The sequence below is a fragment of the Pseudorca crassidens genome, chromosome 4 (assembly GCF_039906515.1).
Source record: "Pseudorca crassidens isolate mPseCra1 chromosome 4, mPseCra1.hap1, whole genome shotgun sequence".
In the NCBI taxonomy this organism is placed as follows: Eukaryota; Metazoa; Chordata; class Mammalia; order Artiodactyla; family Delphinidae; genus Pseudorca; species Pseudorca crassidens.
The window spans coordinates 3,637,266-3,658,387 of NC_090299.1; the positions used below are offsets into that span (position 1 = coordinate 3,637,266).

A 21,122-nucleotide genomic window follows, 5' to 3' on the forward strand; every position below is an offset into this window, starting at 1 on the left:
CCCAGGCTAACTTTACAAACAAATTGGACTTACGAACGTGCTCTTGGGACAGAACTCATCCGTACGTAGGGGACTTACTGTACACCTAACCAGCTCACGGTTTACGTTCTGTATTTCTTTGCCTGTGCCTGGCTCTCTTTCCATTCTTGGGAAGTTCCCCAGTGAATTTTGTGAATTACGGCAATTAAAGGCAAAGATGTTAAAGAGGACAGGGACAGTGGGACAGTAAACGTTTTCAGAAGATTTTTGAGCTGCAAGTTCCTTTCCTGTGTTTCCATAACACGTAAGTGAGGAATGGGCTTCACGTGGCAATTGCTGTTCGATCTTTAAACATTAAATAGGATGATTCCGAGAACTACAGTATTTTCCCATAACGTACTCCCTAAAAGTGTACTCCCTAAAACCAAGTCGATAATAAGGATTTTGGATTATAACTGAATGGTCAGTAACCTTGATATTGAACTATCGTCCATCTCACACCTCGTACTGGTGGCAAAAACGGTAACCTTTCAGTGTAAATATAATTTTGTGTTTTCATGCATGTCAACCTAAGATTTTCTTATGCTTTGAGTAAAGATCTAAGCGCCACATGGAAGAATATTCTACAAACATAAAGCAGAGGGGCACATTTTTAGTTATTTTCTTTTCCTTCCATTTTTGGAGTAAGCTTAAGAAAATGATGAATGCCAAGTAAGATTCTCGAATTTCAGAGAATTATAGCAGTTCTTCGAAACCAACTCATTTCATCAAAGTCACGTGAGAAGATTTTTGTTTGTTTGTTATTTATAACAACTGTTAGAGATTCTCATTCACTGAATCTGAGGGGCCCAGGCCGATGTATGGTCAGACATGGGAGCCATTGGCTTCTAGTTTTTTTGAGTATTTACTGAAAAGTCTGGTAGGTCATGTGCTTCCCCCACTAAGTGAATGTGTCTCTGGCGATGTATTCGTCTGTCTTTTTATTGGTATTAGAGTTCCCTTGGGTAAAAATTATGGGACAAAATATACTGTCTTGTACATTTGGATTGTCCCAGATGAGTTTGGAATCAGTCATTCGATACGTGGTTCATGTATGTTTGTATTTTGTTCATTTTTATTTTAAGTAGGAAACACATTTGCAAGGCGTTTGCCTTTAGCTGTCGTGTCCTCATTTGGCCGTTGGAACGGGAGCCCTACTGTTTAATGGCGAGAGCTCACACTCCCTACACACCTACCGTATGCGTGCTGTAGGTGTGTGTGCTGTGTCAGTTAACCTTCTGAGGAACCGTGTGGGAGACATCAGTATCTTTATATTTTTAAATGAGCCCACGGAGGCTCAGAAGACGTTAATGACGTGCTCAGCGTCTCCTATGACGGAGCGGGAACTTGAAGCTTCCAAAACCCAGGCCCACAACAGTAAGAAACGTGGTACGGCAGAGAGGCTCGGGCTTGGACGTGTACAGTCAGCCTTTGCCGTTCGGCTGGACTTAGGACCCAGCCAAGGTACACGTGCATCACTTAAGCAAAATGCACCACGGGTCGGCTGCAGCCACCAGAGAAGTGAGGGCATGTTGAATTTTTTAAAAGCCTGTGGTTCGTTAAAGTGTAGTTCCTGCTGTTTCTGTATTTTGCCTCTTTCGCTTCCTTGCTCAGACCCCGTCAGTGAATCAACAGGTAGTTATTTATCCAATTAGGACATCAGTATAGAAACCCTGGAAGTTGAACTCTTAAGTGCATGGTCATGCTACTTCCCCGAAGAGCGTTCCACCGAAATTAAAGCTGTTTATCTTTGGAAACACAGACTCTTAGTAAATGTCAACCAAATGCTCTCAGATACCCACTGTCTGTGCCAGTGTCTTGGCACAGTGTGATCTTGCCAGTCTTGCCAGTGTGTGATCTCCTAGTCGAAATAGGTGACTTTTGGTGCGTTCCAGCTGAAGACATCCTAGTGTACCTCGTTTGTTTTGAACCTCGGTGCTAGAACCTTCTTAGCTGCTCTGGGAAAGTCACGGCAGTGCAGCGTTGGGAAACCAGATTGGTTTTCTACTACCCGCATTTTTTTCTGCCTATGCTACGTTCTACTTGAAGAGCTAGGGACTGAAACAATTTACTGCAAAAACCCCAAGGTTTTTGTCTGTTTGTTTTTAATTCTCTCATTTGTTTATTTCAACAGTTGAAGGGTAAAAAGCCGCCCCCCGTGGCATCCAACGGGGTTACAGGAAAAGGCAAGGCTCTGAGCAGTCAGCAAAAAAAAGCTGATTCAGCGGCTGGCGTGAAGCGAACGCCTTCAAGTAAGTTGATCCTTCGATTTCCCACGTTCTAGCTTTGGGTGCAGTGTGCAGAGTTGGGGCTGTCTAGCCACCTTCCCCCCTCACCTGACCAGGTGGAGAACGCCAGGTTGGGGGCCAGCTGGAGAGGTGGCACCGTTTGCATCTGCATCCCTCCTCGTTTGCTGGATGGAGGAATGACCACGATCTTTAACCCAGCTTTTATTTTGTAACTGTTGCATATACAAGGAAAGACAAAGCTGGCTTAACTGTGCAGTTGGCAGCTTGCGGGCGCGGCTGGCAGTGCTGCTGTGAGTGGCCCTGGACGGTGGGTCGGGACACCTCGGCTTGTGTCCCTGATCTGCTGAGTGAGTGAGTGACTTGGGTTGAGTCGCATAGACTCTCTGAAGCCAGCCTCTGTGTGTTAGAGGTGTAGACGTTTCTGTGGCTGAAATAGTTGGGGTAACTCGTGTACCTCAGAGCACGGGAGACTGTCAGGGTCTGTAAGGAATTCTTGTCCCAGCTGTGATTTCTCTCCTCCCGTGTCATTCTCCTGGCCACTTGATCAGGGCGGTGCCGTAATCTACCCCATTGGGCAGATGTAGACATAAGCTCAGAGAGATGGCGTGGCTTCCCCGAGGTCTCACCGCTGGCAAATGACAGAACCAGCGTGAGGACCAGGTTTTCAGGTTCCAGACCTGGCGGGGGCTGGACCGGGCAGGGGAGCGGCGAGACTCCAGTGAAAGGCAGCCCATCAGCGCGCCCAGCTTCCTTCCCGATGTACAGATACATGACGCTAGGGGTGCTGTTAGCGCATGTGTTTGCATTTGCTTCAGCCCTGGCTGTGTGGGGTGGATTCCTCTTCAGCCAGCCAGCCCAGCAGTGTCTGTTCATTCCAGCCCTCTGCTTGCTGAGGGAACTGCAAAGATAAGACAGAGTAGCGGCCGGGTCCCCCACGCAGACGCAGGCTACGGGCCTCAGCACAGACTCTTCCCAGGCTCAGAAGCTCCTCAGCGGGTGTGGGCCTGTCGGGGACGGTTTCCAGGAGAGGAAGATGGGAGTTAGCCTCCAGCCGAGTTTGATGTGAACACCTGGGAAGCTGTGTCAACACTTTCTGAACCTGGTTCAGCGTACCTGGTGGACCAGGCTCCCTCCAGGTAGTAACCCTACACCAGGTGACAGGTCACCTAACTGCTGAGCTCCCTGTGTGCACGGCGATTGGATTTCAGAGTCAGCACACAGGGCTGGTGAGAGGTGGCTGTGTCCTTAGCCTCACGCATGGACGAGCCCCGGGGCTCCTGCTTCTGCCCCGAGGAAGCCTGTGCTTTCTTTTTTTTTTTTTTACATTTTTATTGGAGTATAAGTTCTTTACAGTGGTGTGTTAGTTTCTGCTGTATAACAAAGTGAATCAGCTATACGTATACATATGTCCCCATATCTCTTCCCTCTTGCATCTCCCTCCCTCCCACCCTCCCTGTCCGACCCCTCTAGGTGGTCACAAAGCACCGAGCTGATCTCCCTGTGCCGTGCGGCTGCTTCCCACTAGCTATCTATTTTACGTTTGGTAGTGTATACATGTCCATGCCACTCTCTCACTTCGTCCCAGCTTACCCTTCTCCCTCCCCATATCCTCAAGTCCATTCTCTAGTAGGTCTGTGTCTTTATTCCCGTCTTGCCCCTAGGTTCTTCATGACCTTCTTTTTTTTTTCTTCTTAGATTCCATATATATGTGTTAGCATACGGTATTTGTTTTTCTCTTTCTGACTTACTTCACTCTGTATGACAGACTCTAGGTCCATCCACCTCACTACAAATACCTCAATTTCGTTTCTTTTATGGCTGAGTAATATTCCATTGTATATATGTGCCACATCTCCTTTATCCATTCATCCGATGATGGACACTTAGGTTGCTTCCATGTCCTGGCTATTACAAATAGAGCTGCAATGAACATTGTGGTACATGACTCTTTTTGAATTATGGTTTTCTCAGGGTATATGCCCAGTAGTGGAATTGCTGGGTCATATGGTAGTTCTGTTTTTAGTTTTATAAGGAACCTCCATACTGTTCTCCACAGTGGCTGTATCAATTCACATTCCCACCAACAGTGCAAGAGGGTTCCCTTCTCTCCACACCCTCTCCAGCATTTATCTTTTGTAGATTTTTTGATGATGGCCATTCTGACAGGTGTGAGGTGACACCTCACTGTAGTTTTGATCTGCATTTCTCTAATGATTAGAGATGTTGGGCATCTTTTCATGTGTTTGTTGGCATCTGTATATCTTCTTTGGAGAAATGTCTATTTAGGTCTTCTGCCCATTTTTGTATTTGGTTGGTTGTTTTTTTTGATATCGAGCTGCATGAGCTGCTTGTAAATTTTGGAGATTAGTCCTTTGTCAGTTGCTTCATTTGCAAATATTTTCTCGCATCCTGATGGTTGTCTTTTGGTCTTGCTTTCTTGACACAGCTCACCTGCGCTTCCCTTCTCCTCGGACACACATTCAAGCAGCCAGTTGGGCCAAACCCTCCTCCTCATCCGTTTACTGTGCTGCTTTTTTCACCTTGTTTTTCTGGCAAATCTCATTTCGCTCGTGCAGTTGGGTGTATTTCTATTCACTTAAAATTTGAGTGTTGTCCACCTGGGGAGGGGCAGGTGGGGGGAGTAACGTGTCTGAAAAGCTCTCTTATGTGAGACCTGAACCGCAGGAGATCTCTGTCTGCATAACATCCCCCTCTCTCTCAGCACCTGTGCTTATTTTATTTCTTAGATTATGCATTCCTGTATTTTATGAGGGCTTCTGTAGGGAATTTTTATTAACTTTGGTGACATCTGATGACGAAAAAAGGGAAAAATCACTGTGCTCTGGGTTTTCTGCTGAGTTCAGGCAGTTGCATTATAGCCTGGACGGGGTTTATTGCATGGGGACCAAATGATGTGGAAGGTGGTAAGTGATTGCATACAGGTTTGTCGGGGAAACATCTTAGATCAGAAGTGAGTGGACAGAGTTTGGACTGTGCTCTGTTTATAGAACATGTGGTTACCCAAGCCACTAAGAGCACTGCTTTTGTTTCAAGTTGTTGATTTGGTCACCCTCCTGCTGCGATCCTTTTAATATCATTCTGTGTGTGGGGTTGGTTGGTTTTTAGAGAGGGGAAGATGGAGCGGGGAGTGATGACCTTGTACCTGCCTTCATAAATGCAGTTTCCATGCAGTCACGATGGTTTGCGTTGTAAGAATCGGCGAATTCGGTGTTTAGGACAGGTGCTAGAAATCGTTAGAAGTGGCTCACCAATGTCTGGCAGAGTGGACAGGGTTCCGGGGGCTCCGTTATCACTGCAGGGGATGAGAGCTGCCAGGGAGTGTCCACCACGGCCCGGGTACCACATGATTCTGTTAGGTGGGTTTTAGTACATGTACCGAATTTTTTTTTTAACCCCACAAGTTAGGCCTTAGCGCTTCTGCTTTATAGAGGGTGAAGCTGAGCCTTTGTGGGATTAATTGCTTGTCCACAATCATGGTCTCTTCCCTGGTCAACTGCCTTTATTATTAACCATTACACCGCCCTCCATGGCTTCTCCCTAGAAGTCGTTTCTAGTCTAGTAAGGGAGTCAGACATGCAAATAAACCAGCATGGTATATACCATGGAATGTGAGCTCACAGGTGCAGGAGGTGCAGGAGGCCTTGGGTCGTCATCAGGTTTGAGCCGTTCGCTGTCAGAGGCCGTTGGGAGGCCACAGAAGCTGCAGAATCGTGAGCCCTTATTGCTATTGAAAGACCAGAATAATTCGAGGACAAGAGCATTGGGTCGGATTTTAACGCACTATTAACTAGTAGTGTTACGTTGGCCAAGTCTCTAAATTTTCCTTGAGGCTGGTTTCCTCTTCATTCATTTATCCACTCACTTTATTTAATGAGCATTTGCATAGTGCCCATTCTGTGCTTGCTCAGAGTTCTGTATAAGTGTTACTTTAATCCTCATAACAACCCTGTGAAGTACCTGCTCTTATTACCCCATTGCACAGATGAGGAAACTGAGACACGGAGAGATGAAGTGCCTTGTTGAAGGTCACACAGCTCAAGTGGCAAGCTGGGGTTCCCACCTGGGCGGTCGGGCTCCAGACGCGGCTCTGGGTGCCCCTCCATTTTCTGATTTGCTCAGTCACTCACTCAGCGGATGTTTATTGTGTGCTCCGTCCATGCCAGGTACCCGCCCCACTGGAGGTGGGGATAGCGCCGTCAGGTCAGCAAAAGAGTTGGACGGCACAGTTGTAAGGATCAGACGTGACAGTGTAATGGAAGTGTTTTGAAAACTACAGAGAACTACACACATCAAGAGATTATTTCTAATGTTGGTAGACCCTCTCTTTTCAGATTACAGAATGTTTTGTTCACTCTCGACCTTGCTGAAGATTATATGTTGCATGCCCCAAAGGGAGGCGTTAAAGGAATTTCCTAACATTCTATTTTCCTTTTAAAAATTTATTTCAAAGGGGCAGTGGTTGAGAGTCCGCCTGCCGATGCAGGGGACACGGGTTCGTGCCCCGGTCCGGGAAGATCCCACGTGCCGCGGAGCGGCTGGGCCCGTGAGCCATGGCCGCTGAGCCTGCGCGTCCGGAGCCTGTGCTCCACAACGGGAGAAGCCACAACAGTGAGAGGCCCGCGTACCGCAAAAAAAAAAAAAAAAATTTGTTTCAAAGAATATTGGATAATCTGAAATGGTCACTTTTCTGTTTGGTTCAAACCTGTCCTGCTGTCTTTCTTGTTGAATTAGCAAAGTGACTAGCTTTGACTTTATTTCACTGAGTAGGCTGATTAAACAGGCTTTATGAATTACCCTGTCATCTACTTGGTTAAACCTAATTTCCTGTTGATGCTTTTTCTTTTCAAGATGCTGACCAGTACAAATATGGCAAGAACCGGGTGGAAGCGGATGCCAAGCGGCTGCAGGCCAAAGAGGAGGAGCTGCTGAAGAGGCGGGAAGGCCTGCGGGACAGGCTGGCCCAGCTGCGGAAGGAGAGGAAGGGCCTGCGGGCCGCCATCGAAGTGAACACCGGTACGAGGGGCCTGCTTCTGCTGGCGCCAGAGCCTAGGCTTATCCTCTTGCGCCCTCGGGCTCTGAACCTCGCGAGGCTCTCCTCTTAGTAAGACCGTGTCGTTCCATGCAGTGCTTCCTGCAGTTCGGAAGCCTTGGTGGTAAGCCCAGGGCAGGTGCCACAATGTAGAATAATGGACCAGGCAGCAGGAGGCCGGGCCTGGACCTCAGCTCGCTGGCTGAGGCTGGGTAGGTGCCGGGGAGCTGTCCCAGCCTCGGGGGCTGACGGCAGAGCTCGTTGGGAGCACGAGCCTCCGGGCGCAGGAGTTACGTCACTGTGTGTGAGGGGCGGTGTCTCAGCAGGAGGACGGGTCACACTCAGAAGCCCAGCTGAGAGGTCTGTGCGTGGGTAGAAGGAGCCCTCCGTTCCCTGAGGAGGGACTGGTGAGGGCCAGACCGTGCTGGATTTGTGGAAGGGACCCGGGGAGGGGGGACAACCCCAGAGAGGAAAGAAGAGGGAGACGCGGGTGAGGACCACAGCCGTGTCTCTGGATCAGCCCGTCTGTCCTCCTTGGCAGGAGCTGGCCGTGTGGTTCCTGGCTCCGGCGCTGGGGCTGCTGAAATGTATGTCTCCTCAGCTCAAGACTGAGTCGGATCCTGGGGCAAGGCCGACTCTCTAGGTTTCAGTTTCCGGCCTCGGGGGGTAAGGAGGAGGAATGTAGAGACCAGGATGATCCCGAGAGGAAGAACCTGCTTTCCAGCGGCTTCTGTGCCGGAGGAGTTGGCGTGTTACAGCAGTTAGGTGTCAGGTTCAGCCTTTCCTGACTTCGTGCCTATATGGTTTTTAAGAAAGAAAGTGCTTTCAGAGTTTAAAGAACGTGAGGCTGGGTGTGGGCTGAGCCTGTTCGAGACAGCCTGTAGGAGGGCCAGGAGGTGGCATCTCCCATGAGGCCCCGCCCCCGGGGGATCAGAGGCTCCGTCAGAGAACTGGACGGGAGCCTCCAGGTCAGCAGGACAGGAGGAGAATTTCTTCCCACCGTTTCCAGTTTGTAGGACAGTGAAGATGCAGAAAGATGAGATCAGCTTTGGGCCTTGAAAAAGAGATTGTCACATGCTACCAGGCGGTCGGCCAGGGCCGTGCTCATAAGTCAGTTAACCCTTGGGATCGCTTTCCTTATCTGTCCGGTGGGCAAATTGCCGGCCTTCCTGTGCCACCGTCACACATTTCCAATAAGATGAGTAGAGCGAATGTGCTCTGGAGATGCAGGCTCTGCTGCATTCTGACCATAGGGCCAAGCAGGGCAGCTCGGAGCAGAGCAACATATGCGGACTTTCCAAGTCAGCGGCACCTTTGGAAGCCACCTAGGCCAAGTTCCTCATTTTAAAATGAGTGTATTCATATATACAATGGAATATTACTCAGCCACAAAAAAGAAATGAAACTGAGTTATCTGTAGTGAGGTGGATGGACCTAGAGACTGTCATACAGAGTGAAGTAAGTCAGAAGGAGAAAAACAAATACTGCATGCTAACACATAAATATGGAATCTAAAAAAAAAAAAATGGTTCTGAAGAACCTAGGGACAGGACAGGAATAAAGACGCAGAGGTAGAGGATGGACTTGAGGACACGGGTAGAGAGAAGGGTAAGCTGGGACGAAGTGAGAGAGTGGCATGGACATATATACACTACCAAATGCAAAACAGATAGCTAGTGGGAAGCAGCCGCATAGCACAGGGAGATCAGCTCGGTGCTTTGTGACCACCTAGAGGGGCGGGATGGGGAGGGTGGGAGGGAGGGAGACGCAAGAGGGAAGAGATATGGGGACATATGTATATGTATAACTGATTCACTTTGTTATAAAGCAGAAACTAACACACCATTGTAAAGCAATAATACTCCAATAAAGATGTTAAAAAAAATTTTTTTTAATGAAATGAGGGGCTTCCCTGGTGGCGCAGTGGTTGAGAGTCCGCCTGCCGATGCAGGGGACACGGGTTTGTGCCCCGGTCCGGGAAGATCCCACATGCCGCGGAGCGGCTGGGCCCGTGAGCCATGGCCGCTGGGCCTGCGTGTCCGGAGCCTGTGCTCCGCAACGGGAGAGGCCACAACAGTGAGAGGCCCGCGTACCGCAAAAAAAAAAAAAAAAAGTGAAATGAGTGTATTGGGCCCAGACCCCAAACTCCTGGCATTTGTGAGAGTCAAGGTCCCATGCTTCCTGGTCCGTATTCTTCCAGCTGCAGCAAAAGAGAACAGTTAGGAAGGGACCCTCCTCCTTTCAGGAAGAGCTGGATTCGAGTTTTGTGGGAAGGACCCGAGGCAGGGGAGCTCAACCCCCAGATTGTGCGGAGCTCCTTTCAGGGCCACCGCATGGCCGTCCTCTGTTATCTTGAAACCTTTGCCTTCGGCTGGAGCAGTCGTGTTTCTCTGGGATTTTAGGCAGGAAGACCCAGGTGATCCTGGAAGAGAAGCTGAAGAAGCTGGAGGAGGAATGCAAGCAGAGGGAGACGGAGCGCGTCAACCTGGAGCTGGAGCTGACAGAGGTCAAGGAGAGCCTCAAGAAAGCCCTGGCCGGCGGGGTCACCCTGGGGCTGGCCATCGAGCCCCGGCCGGGGACGTCGAGTCCACAGGTAATGCCTGCCGCTCCCCGGGAGAGATGGGGGTCGCTTCCTCAGGTCACTGCTCCTCCGTCGTCCCCAGCATCGGCACCGCAGAGACGCAGCTCCCATGTCCATTTCAAACACTCTTCTTGGCTGTGTTTTAGGTTCATGGACGTGGAATTTTCGTATGTCTTTCACTGAACTTTTTCAAAGGTGGTGGAAACACCGAGTCTCTTTTCTTTCCCCCCTTGCACAAAATCTGAGTGTAATGAGTACAGTTCTTCTGATCTCTTTGGAGCCACGTCCTCATCTGATGCCAGTGCATTAGACAGAAACCTTTGTTCAGTGTGGCAGAGTTTTACAACTTGTCTAGCATGTCTGTCCTGAGAATGATGCCAGGTGCTGGGGACACGGAAATGAGTGAAACCGTCTGTAACCTCGGAATCTAACAGAACGAACGAATTAGACACGAATTAGCACCTCGAGTGATTTGCTGCCCACTGTCATTGGAGAACTTGCTCTTCTCCACGAGCTGTTCCGTTGAGTCAGACGTGATGGCTTCTGTTTTCCCCATGAGGAGCCAGAGGCTTCTGCCTAAGAGCACAGCCCGGGGCCAGCTCCTCCCGCGTCCTGGGGCTTGGGGGGACCCACGGGCAAGGTTTCTGGGTTACGGGTATGTGGCACCACTGAGGTCCTGTCGCCCACCCTCACCGCCCCCCCCAGGCAGTGGTCACCTCATGCTCCCATTGTCTGCAGAGACCATCTCCAAACTTCTCCAGTCGCCGGCCCCTCTCCAGCGACCGCCCCTCACTCTCAGAGGATCCCCCCTCCACCCCCAGACCTCTTGGCACAGCCAGCGGCAGAGTGCGGGCTTCCACCCCCAAAACCATGACACCAACCGAGCCGCCCGTCCTTTGGGGCACAGCACAGCAGGGAGCTGAGGAAAGCAGGCTCTGTGAGCAGAGAGGCCAGGGCTCGAGACGACTTCCCTTCCGCAAGGCCTCGATTTTCCATCTATGAAATGTGGGTGGTGCTGTCGCCTCCTGCGTGGGCTCGTGTGTGCGAAAGCTCTGGGCATGGTGCCCGGCCTGCAAAAGTGTCCATCCACTCGTGTGTTCACCAGCTCGTTGATATGTAGTCACTCATTCAACAGATTAGATACATGTGGCTGTGCCCCATCTGTGTGCCGGAAACGGTTCGAGGCGCAGCAGTGGACCTCGTGGATGAGAATCTCTCTTTCCATGGAGCTCATATTGTAGCAAGGGAGGACCGCTAGGCCCGGGAAAGACACTCACATCAGGCACTGAAAGGTGCCAGGGGGAGCAGTCCAGCAGGGGCTTTTCAGCGTCCGGCTGAACCGGGGACCGAGGGTGTACTAAGGTGGCCGGTTCTACCCGAAGAGTGGTGGCAGGGCTGTGAGTGCTGGCCCATGCGGGGCAGGGGTCTGTCCCAAGGGCCCCCGGGGACCCGTGTCGGAGGCAGACTGGAGGCAGGAAAGCCTCTTGACCTCCCAGGAGGGGCCTGAGGATTCGCTGGCATCGCCGTCCTTGGTCCCATTGGATGGAGATGTGGCCCCAGATGCGCCCCTTGCTGACCCCTGAGGCATCTGCCACGCCCTCCTGCTGTATCTTCACCTCTCCCCCCGCCTCGCTGCCTTCAAAGCATCGACAGTCTGTAGTGTGTCCCATCTTACAAAACAGATTCTGCCCAGCCCCACGTCCCCTGCAGACGCTGTCCTGTGCCCAGGTGTCCACTCACCACCTGCTGCGGTTCGGCTGCCCTGGAGCTGCCTCCCCTGACGTGACCTCCGCCCTCACCTCCCCAGGTCTGGACGTCTCCGGGCACCGCTCAGCGCTCTCTGTCTGGGGTGACCCTGCATTCTCCGGGGCTCTCTCTGCCCCCCTGAGGGTCTCCCCCTCGCCCCCTCTCGTCAGCTCTCCTTCCTTTTGCCCTGTGCTCTTGAGGGTACGGGCCTGGCTTGATAAAGCGCCTGCCGTCAGGCCACGGGGCCGCTGCTCCCTTCGCAGGGCCCCTCCTCAGGCCTCGTGCCACGCTCTGCCTTCTCCCCACCCTGACCACTTCCTTGGGCCAGCAGCTCATTAGCTGTCCTAGGGGAGCGCCGTGGGCCGCCCTCCTCGGAGCCCAGCTTAGCCCCCCGGGGGTGGGCAGCGTGGTTCTCTCCTTCCCACCTGCCGCGGCACCCACAGCCCGGCCGGCGTGGCCTTTGGAGGCATTTCCAAGTGAGCGAGCACGTGCAGAAAGCTGGCTGCTGGGGACCCGCGGTCAGTCGCCCCCAGAGGGGTTCTAAGCAGCCCATTTGAATGACCATTAAGACACCGTTCTCCTCAAATGACGTTGCGTGTCACCTAACCGGTATTTAAGTCACACATTAACACAGCCAGAGCAGGGAGAGGTCAGTCTGCGGAGACCTCCTCTGGGGGGGGAAGTACAGCAGATTGTCGACTTTTTCCCCAAAGAGCAGCTTGTCATCTCACGTGGAGACTTGGCGACTGCAGATTCTCTTCGTTCCATCTTAAGTCTTGCTTTGACATGCGGAGACGTGCTGTAAACAGTCGGGAATCCTCGGTCGCTGCAGGGAGCCCCGCCCCGAGGCAGTGGATCCGGGAGCTTGTGCTCCCCCGTCCCGGTCACCGGTGGTTTCTGCCCCTGGTGCTCCCCCGTCCTGGTCACTGGTGGTTTCTGCCCCTGCTGCCGTAGCCTAGGAGCTCCCTGAAATCAGAAAGGGCTTTACAGGCCTTCACGGGAGAGGCCGCCCCCGCAGGGCCGGGAGAGCCCGCGCCGAGTGCGGGGCAGAGTGCCCTTCAGCGCCTCCGTCTCTCCAGCTGTAAATGCATGTTTTAAGGTGCTTTTAGAGCGGGGCTCTGTGAGGTGGTCCTATTACTGTTGTTATTGTTTTTGCCTATTTCCAGAACTTGTTTTATTCCTTAAGCCATTTTCCTAGGGGAAAATACTGATGACGTGGAAACCATACCTCACCCAACGTCTTCTCTTTCCATTAACAGTCTCCAGTTTTTAGGCACCGGACTCTGGAGAACTCGCCCATGTCCAGCTGTGAGACCAGTGATGCCGAGGGCCCAGTGCCTGTGAACAGTGCGGCCGTCCTGAGGAAGAGCCAGCCGGCCCCCGCCAGCTCCCCCTGCCGGGGACACGTGCTTCGGAAGGCCAAGGTGAGATCCTGCCCGACCTGCTTGTGGGGGGACGCCGGCACTGCTGGGGAACGGGCATCCCAGGGCGGGTGGGGGACGCCGGCACTGCCGGGGAGCGGGCATCCCGGGGCGGGTGGGGGACGCCAGCACTGCTGGGGAGCGGGCATCCCGGGGCGGGATGGCAAGGTGTGGTGGAGGCACTCCAGCCTCAGACTTTGTGGGTGGGGTGCAGGAGCTCAGTGTGGCCTCCTGTTCCAGTTCTGCAGCTTCTATATTAGATGCCATTTCATGAGTATCTACCCAGTTTTTCCTAAAGTCAGACCCTCCTACAGGAATCCTCCTTTTCAAAGGCAAAAAAGGCCAGAACTTGTCTCTAGGCCTGGACCATCTGCTTTCAGGAAAACCAGCAGCATGGTTCTGTGTCCTGGCTTCTCCTGACCTGTTCTTTCATTGGTGACGTAGAGATTGGCCAGTGACCGCTGGGATCCTTTAAAAAATCAAAAGTCGAGGCAGACTCTTCTCCATACCCTCTGCTTCCCAGCCCCGCCGTAGCCTGTAGCCTGTACCCGAGGGGCCATTCTGTAGTACCTTCCAGTCTTCTGATGGGATTGGCCACTAACGAGTTTTGATGCTAAGCTTTAAAATCTCAGAGAATTTTTAAAAACTATAGTTTATCAAAGCAAACAGCTCCTGACGGCTTAACTGAAAGTGTGTGGTATGAAAAACTCCTGCTTGGTCCAGTCAGGCTAACGCATCCAGATGTGTTTAATTTGTTGTGATGAACGTGGAGGCCAGACGTCCTCCCCTCGCCGTCCCTGGGACCCTCTCTCGCTGTCATTGCCTCCGTGCTTTGGCAGCTTTGAACCCGTTCCAAACTGGCTAGAAACCTGTTGTTTTCTGACAACGGATGTGGTGTCAGATGTGAATGTGCGTGTTAACCTCTGGCTGCTGTGTTCACGGAGGGTCCCTGCCGATGGGGGTTAGAAACAGCATCCTGGAATACCTGTCTTCGTAGCGTGTGCGTTTGACTGAGCCTGTGCGTCGATAAATTCGGGGAAAAGAAGAATTACTGCGCATCATTTGTTCCTTTTCCTTGGCGTGCGTCCAGTGTTCTTCGTTTGCAGAGGAGTATGTTTTGCCTGAGAGATGTTTAGAATAGAGCTGTCCCGTAAAGTCCCCCTAATTATTGGCAGAAGGGAAACGCAGTAAAAATAGTTCATTTATTTCTCTACTGTCAAAGAAATCAGTTTCCAGTTCTGTCAGTCCAGCCTCTGAAAGGGCTACATTTTCCATGCCTGCTCTCACTGTCCAGAGGCTCAGTACTCTGCACTTCCTGCCCCCTTTTCACAGTAAATATAAAACGTGTGGTTTTGGCCGGTTCAGATGCACAGCTGGCCGTTCAGACTGGACCACATCCTCCCTGAAGGCGTGGGATCGAGCAGGGGTTTCCCAGGATTCCTGAGAATAGTGGCAGGGGACCCACGGCTGGAGGGCGGGGTGGTGGCCTGGCCTCTTGCCTCTGGGAGCGTCCGTCCACCTGTAGTTGCATCCCACACGTGGCCTCCTCTTGCACCCTGGCCTTTTTTCTGAGGACCTTTCTGAGTCTGACGCGTCCTGGGCTCGGAAACCGTTACCCCAGGCTGTATTCCTGGAATAATTTCCCATTCCCGATGAGGGACGCTCTGGAGTGTGAGAGAGCGCGCTCCTGAAACTCAGAGCGTTTCAAGTCACCTGTCACGGGGTTTCCCAGCCGAGAAGGGGGCTGAAGGGCCCCGACATCCAGCTCTAGGCCCAGCATTCTCCCCGCAGCCTGGGAGCTCCGGGTGCCGAGGGACGTTCTGGGAGCCGGGGCGTGGTGGCTGCAGTGCTTTCAGAGCTGACACATGTGCCCCAGGTCCCGGCGTACCAGGACTGGGCCATCCCGAGCACGGGACACCCGCCTTCATGCAGCCTTTTCAGTGAAACACACAGCGGCCTTGGGTCCTCCCCATGTCCCCCTGGCTGGGCGTGTCCGTGGAGCGCCCTGCTTGGTGGCCAGCGTGACCTGTGCTTGGTCACACGATCACATGCGTAATCGCGCGTGTGAGGCTTTGGCAGCGTGTGCAGGCACGTACACACGACTTCTCTCCAAGCCGGCGCCACCCCAGAGGCTGGCGGCGGTGGAGGGAGGCTCCCTGCCACCCGGAGCATCACCTTTGCGCAGAGCAGCTGAGCATCCTCTCTGGGGAGCCCGGAATTGGGGGTGGGGCAGTGGGAGAGGCCACGAGGCCGTCCACGCCTCTGTAGGACCAGCGCCTGCACGTGCTCACGAGGTGCAGGCGGCTCAGTTTTGGTTTTGTTTCTGCCACGTTGGCTGACGCCATGCTTTTAACCATTAATGAAGCAAGCTTGTAGTTCGATGCTAAAAAAAAGGGATGAAATTCCTAATTTGATACAATATGAGAAGGTGTGCAGTATACTCACGGCCCAGTTAATGACCCCCTGGGGTTACAGTGCGAGTCAGGCGCTTGCATCAGACCAGCACTGCCGCGCTCGGTGCCCCCAGGGCAGGCGGGAGAGCCCTGCTTGGCGCCTGGCCCCGTGTGGGGACCGCCACGCCACGCGCACGTTCTCTAGATGTGCCCAGAGTCCTTAGTGGGACTCAGGCCCATCTCGGTTTGGGCCGTGTGGTGATCCTCAGCCTGTTGCCGGGGAACCTCGGCGCTGTTTGCACGGCAGCTGAGCCCTCACCCTCTGGGGCACAGGTGTGGATGGGATGCAGCCTGACGTGTCCCAGCCCCGCATGTGCCCTTTTGATCTGTACACGCTTCCTCTTGCCTCGCTTGGCAGGAGTGGGAGCTGAAGAACGGGACATAGAGCTCGCGGATGCCCAGCTCGCACAGCGTCGTCCCATCGCGTGGCCGCAGGGAGCTGGCCCGGGCGCTCCAGCAGCAGGACTCGGGGTTTGCGGCCGGACCAGGACCCAGGACCTGGGTGCCAGGACCCGGGCCTGCCCGCTGTATCCTCTCTACTGTATAATGGTTCCCTTTAAAGAGATTTACTTGTAACACTTTGGCTTCCAACTTCATTTGTTTAAAGTCAGAAAAGGGCCGGAAGGTATTGTGAGAGCCTCCCCTGGCGGATGGAGAAACTGCATCTTCCCACCCAGGTAAACGATTGCTTTCACCAGTCTCAGCACTCCCAGCCCAGACTGAAGACGAACGGCCAGCAGGCCCTGGACGTGCTCCGTGCCCCCGGCGGGGGTGTGAGTGTGAGGCGTGGGCCTCGGGCTGCCCGCGCCTCGGCCAGGAGGATCCAGGGATGTCGCTGCAGCGTGAACAGGAACTCGCACCCCGGGTCTCCGCCCCCCTCTCCCCACACGCCCGGCCCCCTCGTCACTAGGGGTAATGGCGCGGCAGAATTGTGCTGTGAAGCGTTTTTTACCTTTTTTTAAAAAATTTTCTGGACAGTTGCTTCTGTCGCCAGGATATGAAAAGCTGCCACGCTTCTTTAAACTTTAAAAACTTTTCTCTTTTTCTCCTGTGCCACGCTTACAGCTGCAAGTGTTTTTCAGAGGTTCTGTGTCATATTGTGTTATTTGTACGGCTTTTGAAAGGCAGCAGTGTTTTCGATATTTCACACCTATGTGTCCTTCCCGGCTTTTCCCAGCGTCCAAACCCCTTCTACCCCTTCAGAACAAGCGGGTGGCCCTCAGACACCTGGTCGGCCTCGGGGTGATGGTCACACGCATTCCCGAGGGGCGCGTACGCCCTTTGAAAGGCAGCAGGTTCTGGGAACTGCACAGCTTTAGGGCAGAAGAAGGACCCCCGAGAGCTCCTCTCCCACCCCCGCCCCTGTGACCCACCAGGGGACTTGGTTTACTGTTTCCCTCAGGGCGCGGCCGCCAGGTAGGGCCTCTCTGAGTTTCCCCGTTTGCCTCCAGAGGGATGTTTCTCGAAGCCTTCAGACACTAAGGCGTGAAGGGGACAGGCCAGTTCCCAGGTAGAGGTAATGTGGGTCCGAGAACCAGGCCAGCTCTCCTCTGTCTGCAGAGGGACCTCTCAGGAATTCTCCTTGTGCGGCCACTGCCCGGAAAATCTATCTCTCACCCCGGAGCCCTCGGCAGACTGACCGATGGGACCAAATCACACGCGGGATGGGCTCCTTCTGCCTGCAGTTGGTGGAGGCCTGCCGTCCTCTGCTTCTCATCAGATACAGGAGCAGGAAGCAAGAAAACCGTGTGCCTGCGAGCACATCCCGGGGTGCCCACGGCCTCCGGGCCTTGCCAGTCAGGGTTGGAGTGGCCCTCGAGGCCAGCACGGGCCCGTTTGGTTTCACTGACCAGAGCCAGAGTGCGGTCTCAGCGGCTAAGAAAGTTCTGCAGCAGGACATGCAGGCTGGTTAGCTGGAGTCCACCTGAAACCTGGATTTGTTGCGAAGCCGTCTGCCAGGTCCGTGGGCTGCCTGCTGGCGGCCTCACCTGCACGTAGCACGTTGGGCCCCCCAACCCTGACCCCGGGAAATCCAAGTAGGAAGCGGGGAGCGAGGGGCCTCCCCAAGCCTCAGGCCCACCTTCCCGGCCCTGCTGGGGAGGAGGAGCCCCTCTCCCCGTGTTCTCCCATCAGCGTAGGAAGCTGGCATCGTAGGAAGCTAACTTTCTGTAAAGGGGAAAAGTGGGGTCTTGGCTGCCTTCCGGTCGAATGAATGTTCCCCAGATAAGGCTCTCAGGCTATCCTGGTTGGCAGCCAGCTTGGCCCACGACAGCAGCCAGATTTGATGGTTGCTCAGGAGGGAAGACGTGACCTTAGCCCGGGAGCAGGTGGGCACAGGTGGGCGGGCCGTTAGCAGAGGTCACCGCAAATGTCACCTCGACCATCGCTGTGGGTCACGCCCAAGGACACAGCCAACTGGTCCCAGAGCCGGGATTTGCACCCTGGCCTTAAGGCTCCTGGTGTACATATTCTGTGTTTAAAAACGCCAGGTTTTTAAATTCACTTTCACAACCAAAAGCCTGTTAAAGAGGGTGGTGGATTCAGTCCCGTTACGTCCCCCGGAGCCATTTAAAGCGGCCCCGCGGAAGCCGAGGCCGCCAGCGTCACGCGGAAGCCAAGGCCGCCAGCGCCGGGCTCCTTTGATGCCCTTGAGGTGTCCCCTCGATGTCTTTAGATTTGATCAGAAAGTTAGTTTAAAGCGTTTGCTTCAAAATAAGTTATTTATTTGTATATGTTCGATAAATATAGTTTTTAATTTATATCTGTACATATTAGACACACCGTGGACATCCTGCCAGCACCCTGGCAGTGATCTCATCGCCCCCCCTTATCTCAGGGCAGCCGGGAGACAGCGGTGACAGAGCCAGGCTGCGGGGGTGGCCCGGCCTTGGCCCTCGCTCCGGGGTGCAGGTCACCATCCCCTCGGAGAAGTGGATTCTTGAGAAATGTCCCCATTCCTCTGACAGACAGTCATGGTCACAGAGTGCTGGCCGAACTGTAACAGGATCCTAACTGAAATGAGACACGTGTGGTGGCCAGACCGGGGGCTGGCGTGAGACCGCCACCCTCTGCGGGCCACGGGGCCCTTCCCTTAGGACAGAGGCCATCGTCAGCCTCAGGCGTCTGCTTCTGGCTTTGGTGAGGGGTCATCAACTTCAAAGTCCTCTCCATTTTTATATTTTTATAATGTTTTTCATTCACTCACGAGCCTTTTGCACAGAGATACATTGATGGTGAGAGGGTGCGCTGGGTCACCCCTGACGTGGGCTCAGGTGCAGGTGACCACCCCCTGCCCAGAGGCCGCAGACGGTCGGCCAGGGCCGGGGAGCCAGCAGCCCTCCCGCCCGGCCCCGGGACGGTCCTCTGTGGGGACCCAGTGGGTCTGGGGATGCTCCCAGCTTCTGGGGCTCTGCACAACGGTCTCCCCGGGGCTCTTCTCTTGGCCGCATGTGTAGAACTAGTCGTGGCCCCTCGGTTCAGACACCTTGGGGTTGTCCAGCTTGACCGTCCACCTTATTCATCTTGCTGGTCCCTGAGTCATTTTGGGTTCCTTCTGAAAACCCAAGATGACTCTGATAGGTTGGAATGTGCCACCTTTGAAAAGTGTCTCAAAAACTGTGTGTCCTGGGCCCTGAAGACCGCCCCCAGGGAGGAGTTTCAGATTCCTGTTAATCGTGGCAACAGTTTGGAATCTGTGTACAGGTTTCCAAGGGGACAGCTTTGCAGCTGGGGTAGGCCCGATGGTCGTGGGCAGAACTCCGTGGTTGGCGGTCCCATTTATTCTTTCCAGAAGAGTAACTCTATCAGCACGTAAATTTTGCCTACGGACCTACTTCACCAGGCAGCGTTCTCTGGTTATTCACCACGTCCTGCGACAGGAACCTTCCCGGGCTGGGCACGGGGGTGGGCGCTCGGGCAGGACCTCTCCCACCAGAGCAATCAGGCGTCTGCGGCGGCTGCATCCCAGCCCGGCCCCCGCACAGCCCAGGGGATGCCTTTTCCAGGAGCAGGGGGCCTGCCCGTCTCCACCGCGGCTCACGTGAAGGTCACGGCAACACCTCAGTGTTAAACTATGGCCTTCCTCTTTTCTTTCTAAATTAAGTTCCTTAAGTAATTTCAGACTGTGGCATAGTTTTAAAGAGGGTAATTTTATTGTTCTTGTTGTCATTACTGTCTTCTTATCCCCACGATGGGCTGGGTTGATACTGTGAAATAAACTAAAAATAAATAAACTAACATTTTCATGCCCCCCCCACGCACACGGTGCAGCATCACAGAAAGCCCCTCAGTGACCCCCGAGCCATAGCGGGATAGCGTGTCATTCGTGAAGGTGAGGGAGCTTCACGCCCAGGGAATTGGTGGCCTCACATGCACCCTCTTGCCCATCTTTTGTGAAATAATTCACTTACGTCCTTCCAGAAAAGCCCAGCTTGACAGCATACAAGTATTACTAGGTATTTCTGTTAGTTGCCACGGAAAACATTTTCGAGATGGGATCATCAGATCATAATTCTTAGGGACCAAAGGTGTTTTTAATGAGATGATCTTTGTATTTGATTTTTTTAACGAGAAAGGAAATACTAACTTTAAACTTTAGCATCAGCTTTTAAATTATAGAGATTCAGCATTAATTGGCCATGGCTATAAGTTGTAAAATGTTTGTTTTCATATTAAGAATGTAATTATTTCCTTATTGTATTTTTTAAAAACTAAAGTCATATTTAAAATTCTCTTTGAAAGAAGCAGGCAAGAAACAGGAAAGATTTTTTTAATTAAATATGTTGGCAGTGTCCATTTTAAATAACTGTAAATATATTTTCACTGTGTCTCGCAATGTATTTAATTCGTAAAGTAAACAGTTTTATCAGAAGGAACCTGCATTGGAAATACTCGTTTTCAGTCCATTTGCCCGGATTTTGCAGTAGCCTTACTTGAATTTTCTGCTTTACTAATGGAATTTTCTACAGTTCTACACGGTGTAGCCCGCAGACTGGCGCCCTCGGGCGTGCCTCGTTTGTGTATTCTTAATAAACTCGCTGTTCCAACTCGGCCTCTGCGTCTTGACCAGCTCGGTTTGTGGGCAGACGGAAGGACTTTCGGATGAACGGAGGCATTTTGCTGACAAGGCATTTTGCTTGCCAAGTAGGGAGGGATGTAAGAGGGATCAAGGTGGGGCAAGTGTTTTATTTCTTTGACAAGAACCTTCTTTCATGAAAGAAACGTGTATTTCATTTCATTTATGTATTTAATTTTTGGCTGCACTGTGCAGCACGCGGGATCTTAGTTCCCCGACCAGGGATGGAGTTCGTGCCCCTGCCTTGGGAGCACAGAGTCTGAACCGCTGGACCGCCAGGGAAGTCCCAAACATAGTGTTTTTTAAAAAGTTGCTTTTAGGCCAAGGACCTGAATATCCGGGTCAAGGAGCGTCTGTGCTCCTGCTGAGTGCAGCTCTATGCCTGGTGCCCGAAACAGGACCAGATGGGATGTGACGCTGCTCTCAGGACATTCACTCCAGCCAGGGACACAGACGTGTCCACAGGTAACTCTGAGTGTGGGACTGGGGAGTTCTGGAACCACAGGAGAAAGAGCAGCTGCCTTTCAGGC

General features: G+C 53.0%; 1 protein-coding gene across 3 annotated transcripts in view; it reads left to right on the plus strand.

Annotated features, from left to right (window-relative positions):
• The window catches only part of AFAP1 (actin filament associated protein 1), a 153,234-nt gene extending 132,671 nt beyond the window's left edge, over positions 1-20,563 (plus strand). For all 3 annotated transcript variants that reach the window (XM_067735023.1, XM_067735022.1, XM_067735021.1), the window contains 5 exons: positions 2,153-2,270; positions 7,137-7,301; positions 9,720-9,910; positions 12,904-13,068; positions 15,877-20,563. In XM_067735023.1, coding sequence (XP_067591124.1) covers positions 2,153-2,270; positions 7,137-7,301; positions 9,720-9,910; positions 12,904-13,068; positions 15,877-15,903 — 666 coding nt within the window. In that variant the 3' untranslated portion in view covers positions 15,904-20,563. The remainder of the gene's footprint in view (positions 1-2,152; positions 2,271-7,136; positions 7,302-9,719; positions 9,911-12,903; positions 13,069-15,876) is intronic.
• The last annotated feature ends 559 nt before the right edge of the window (positions 20,564-21,122 follow it).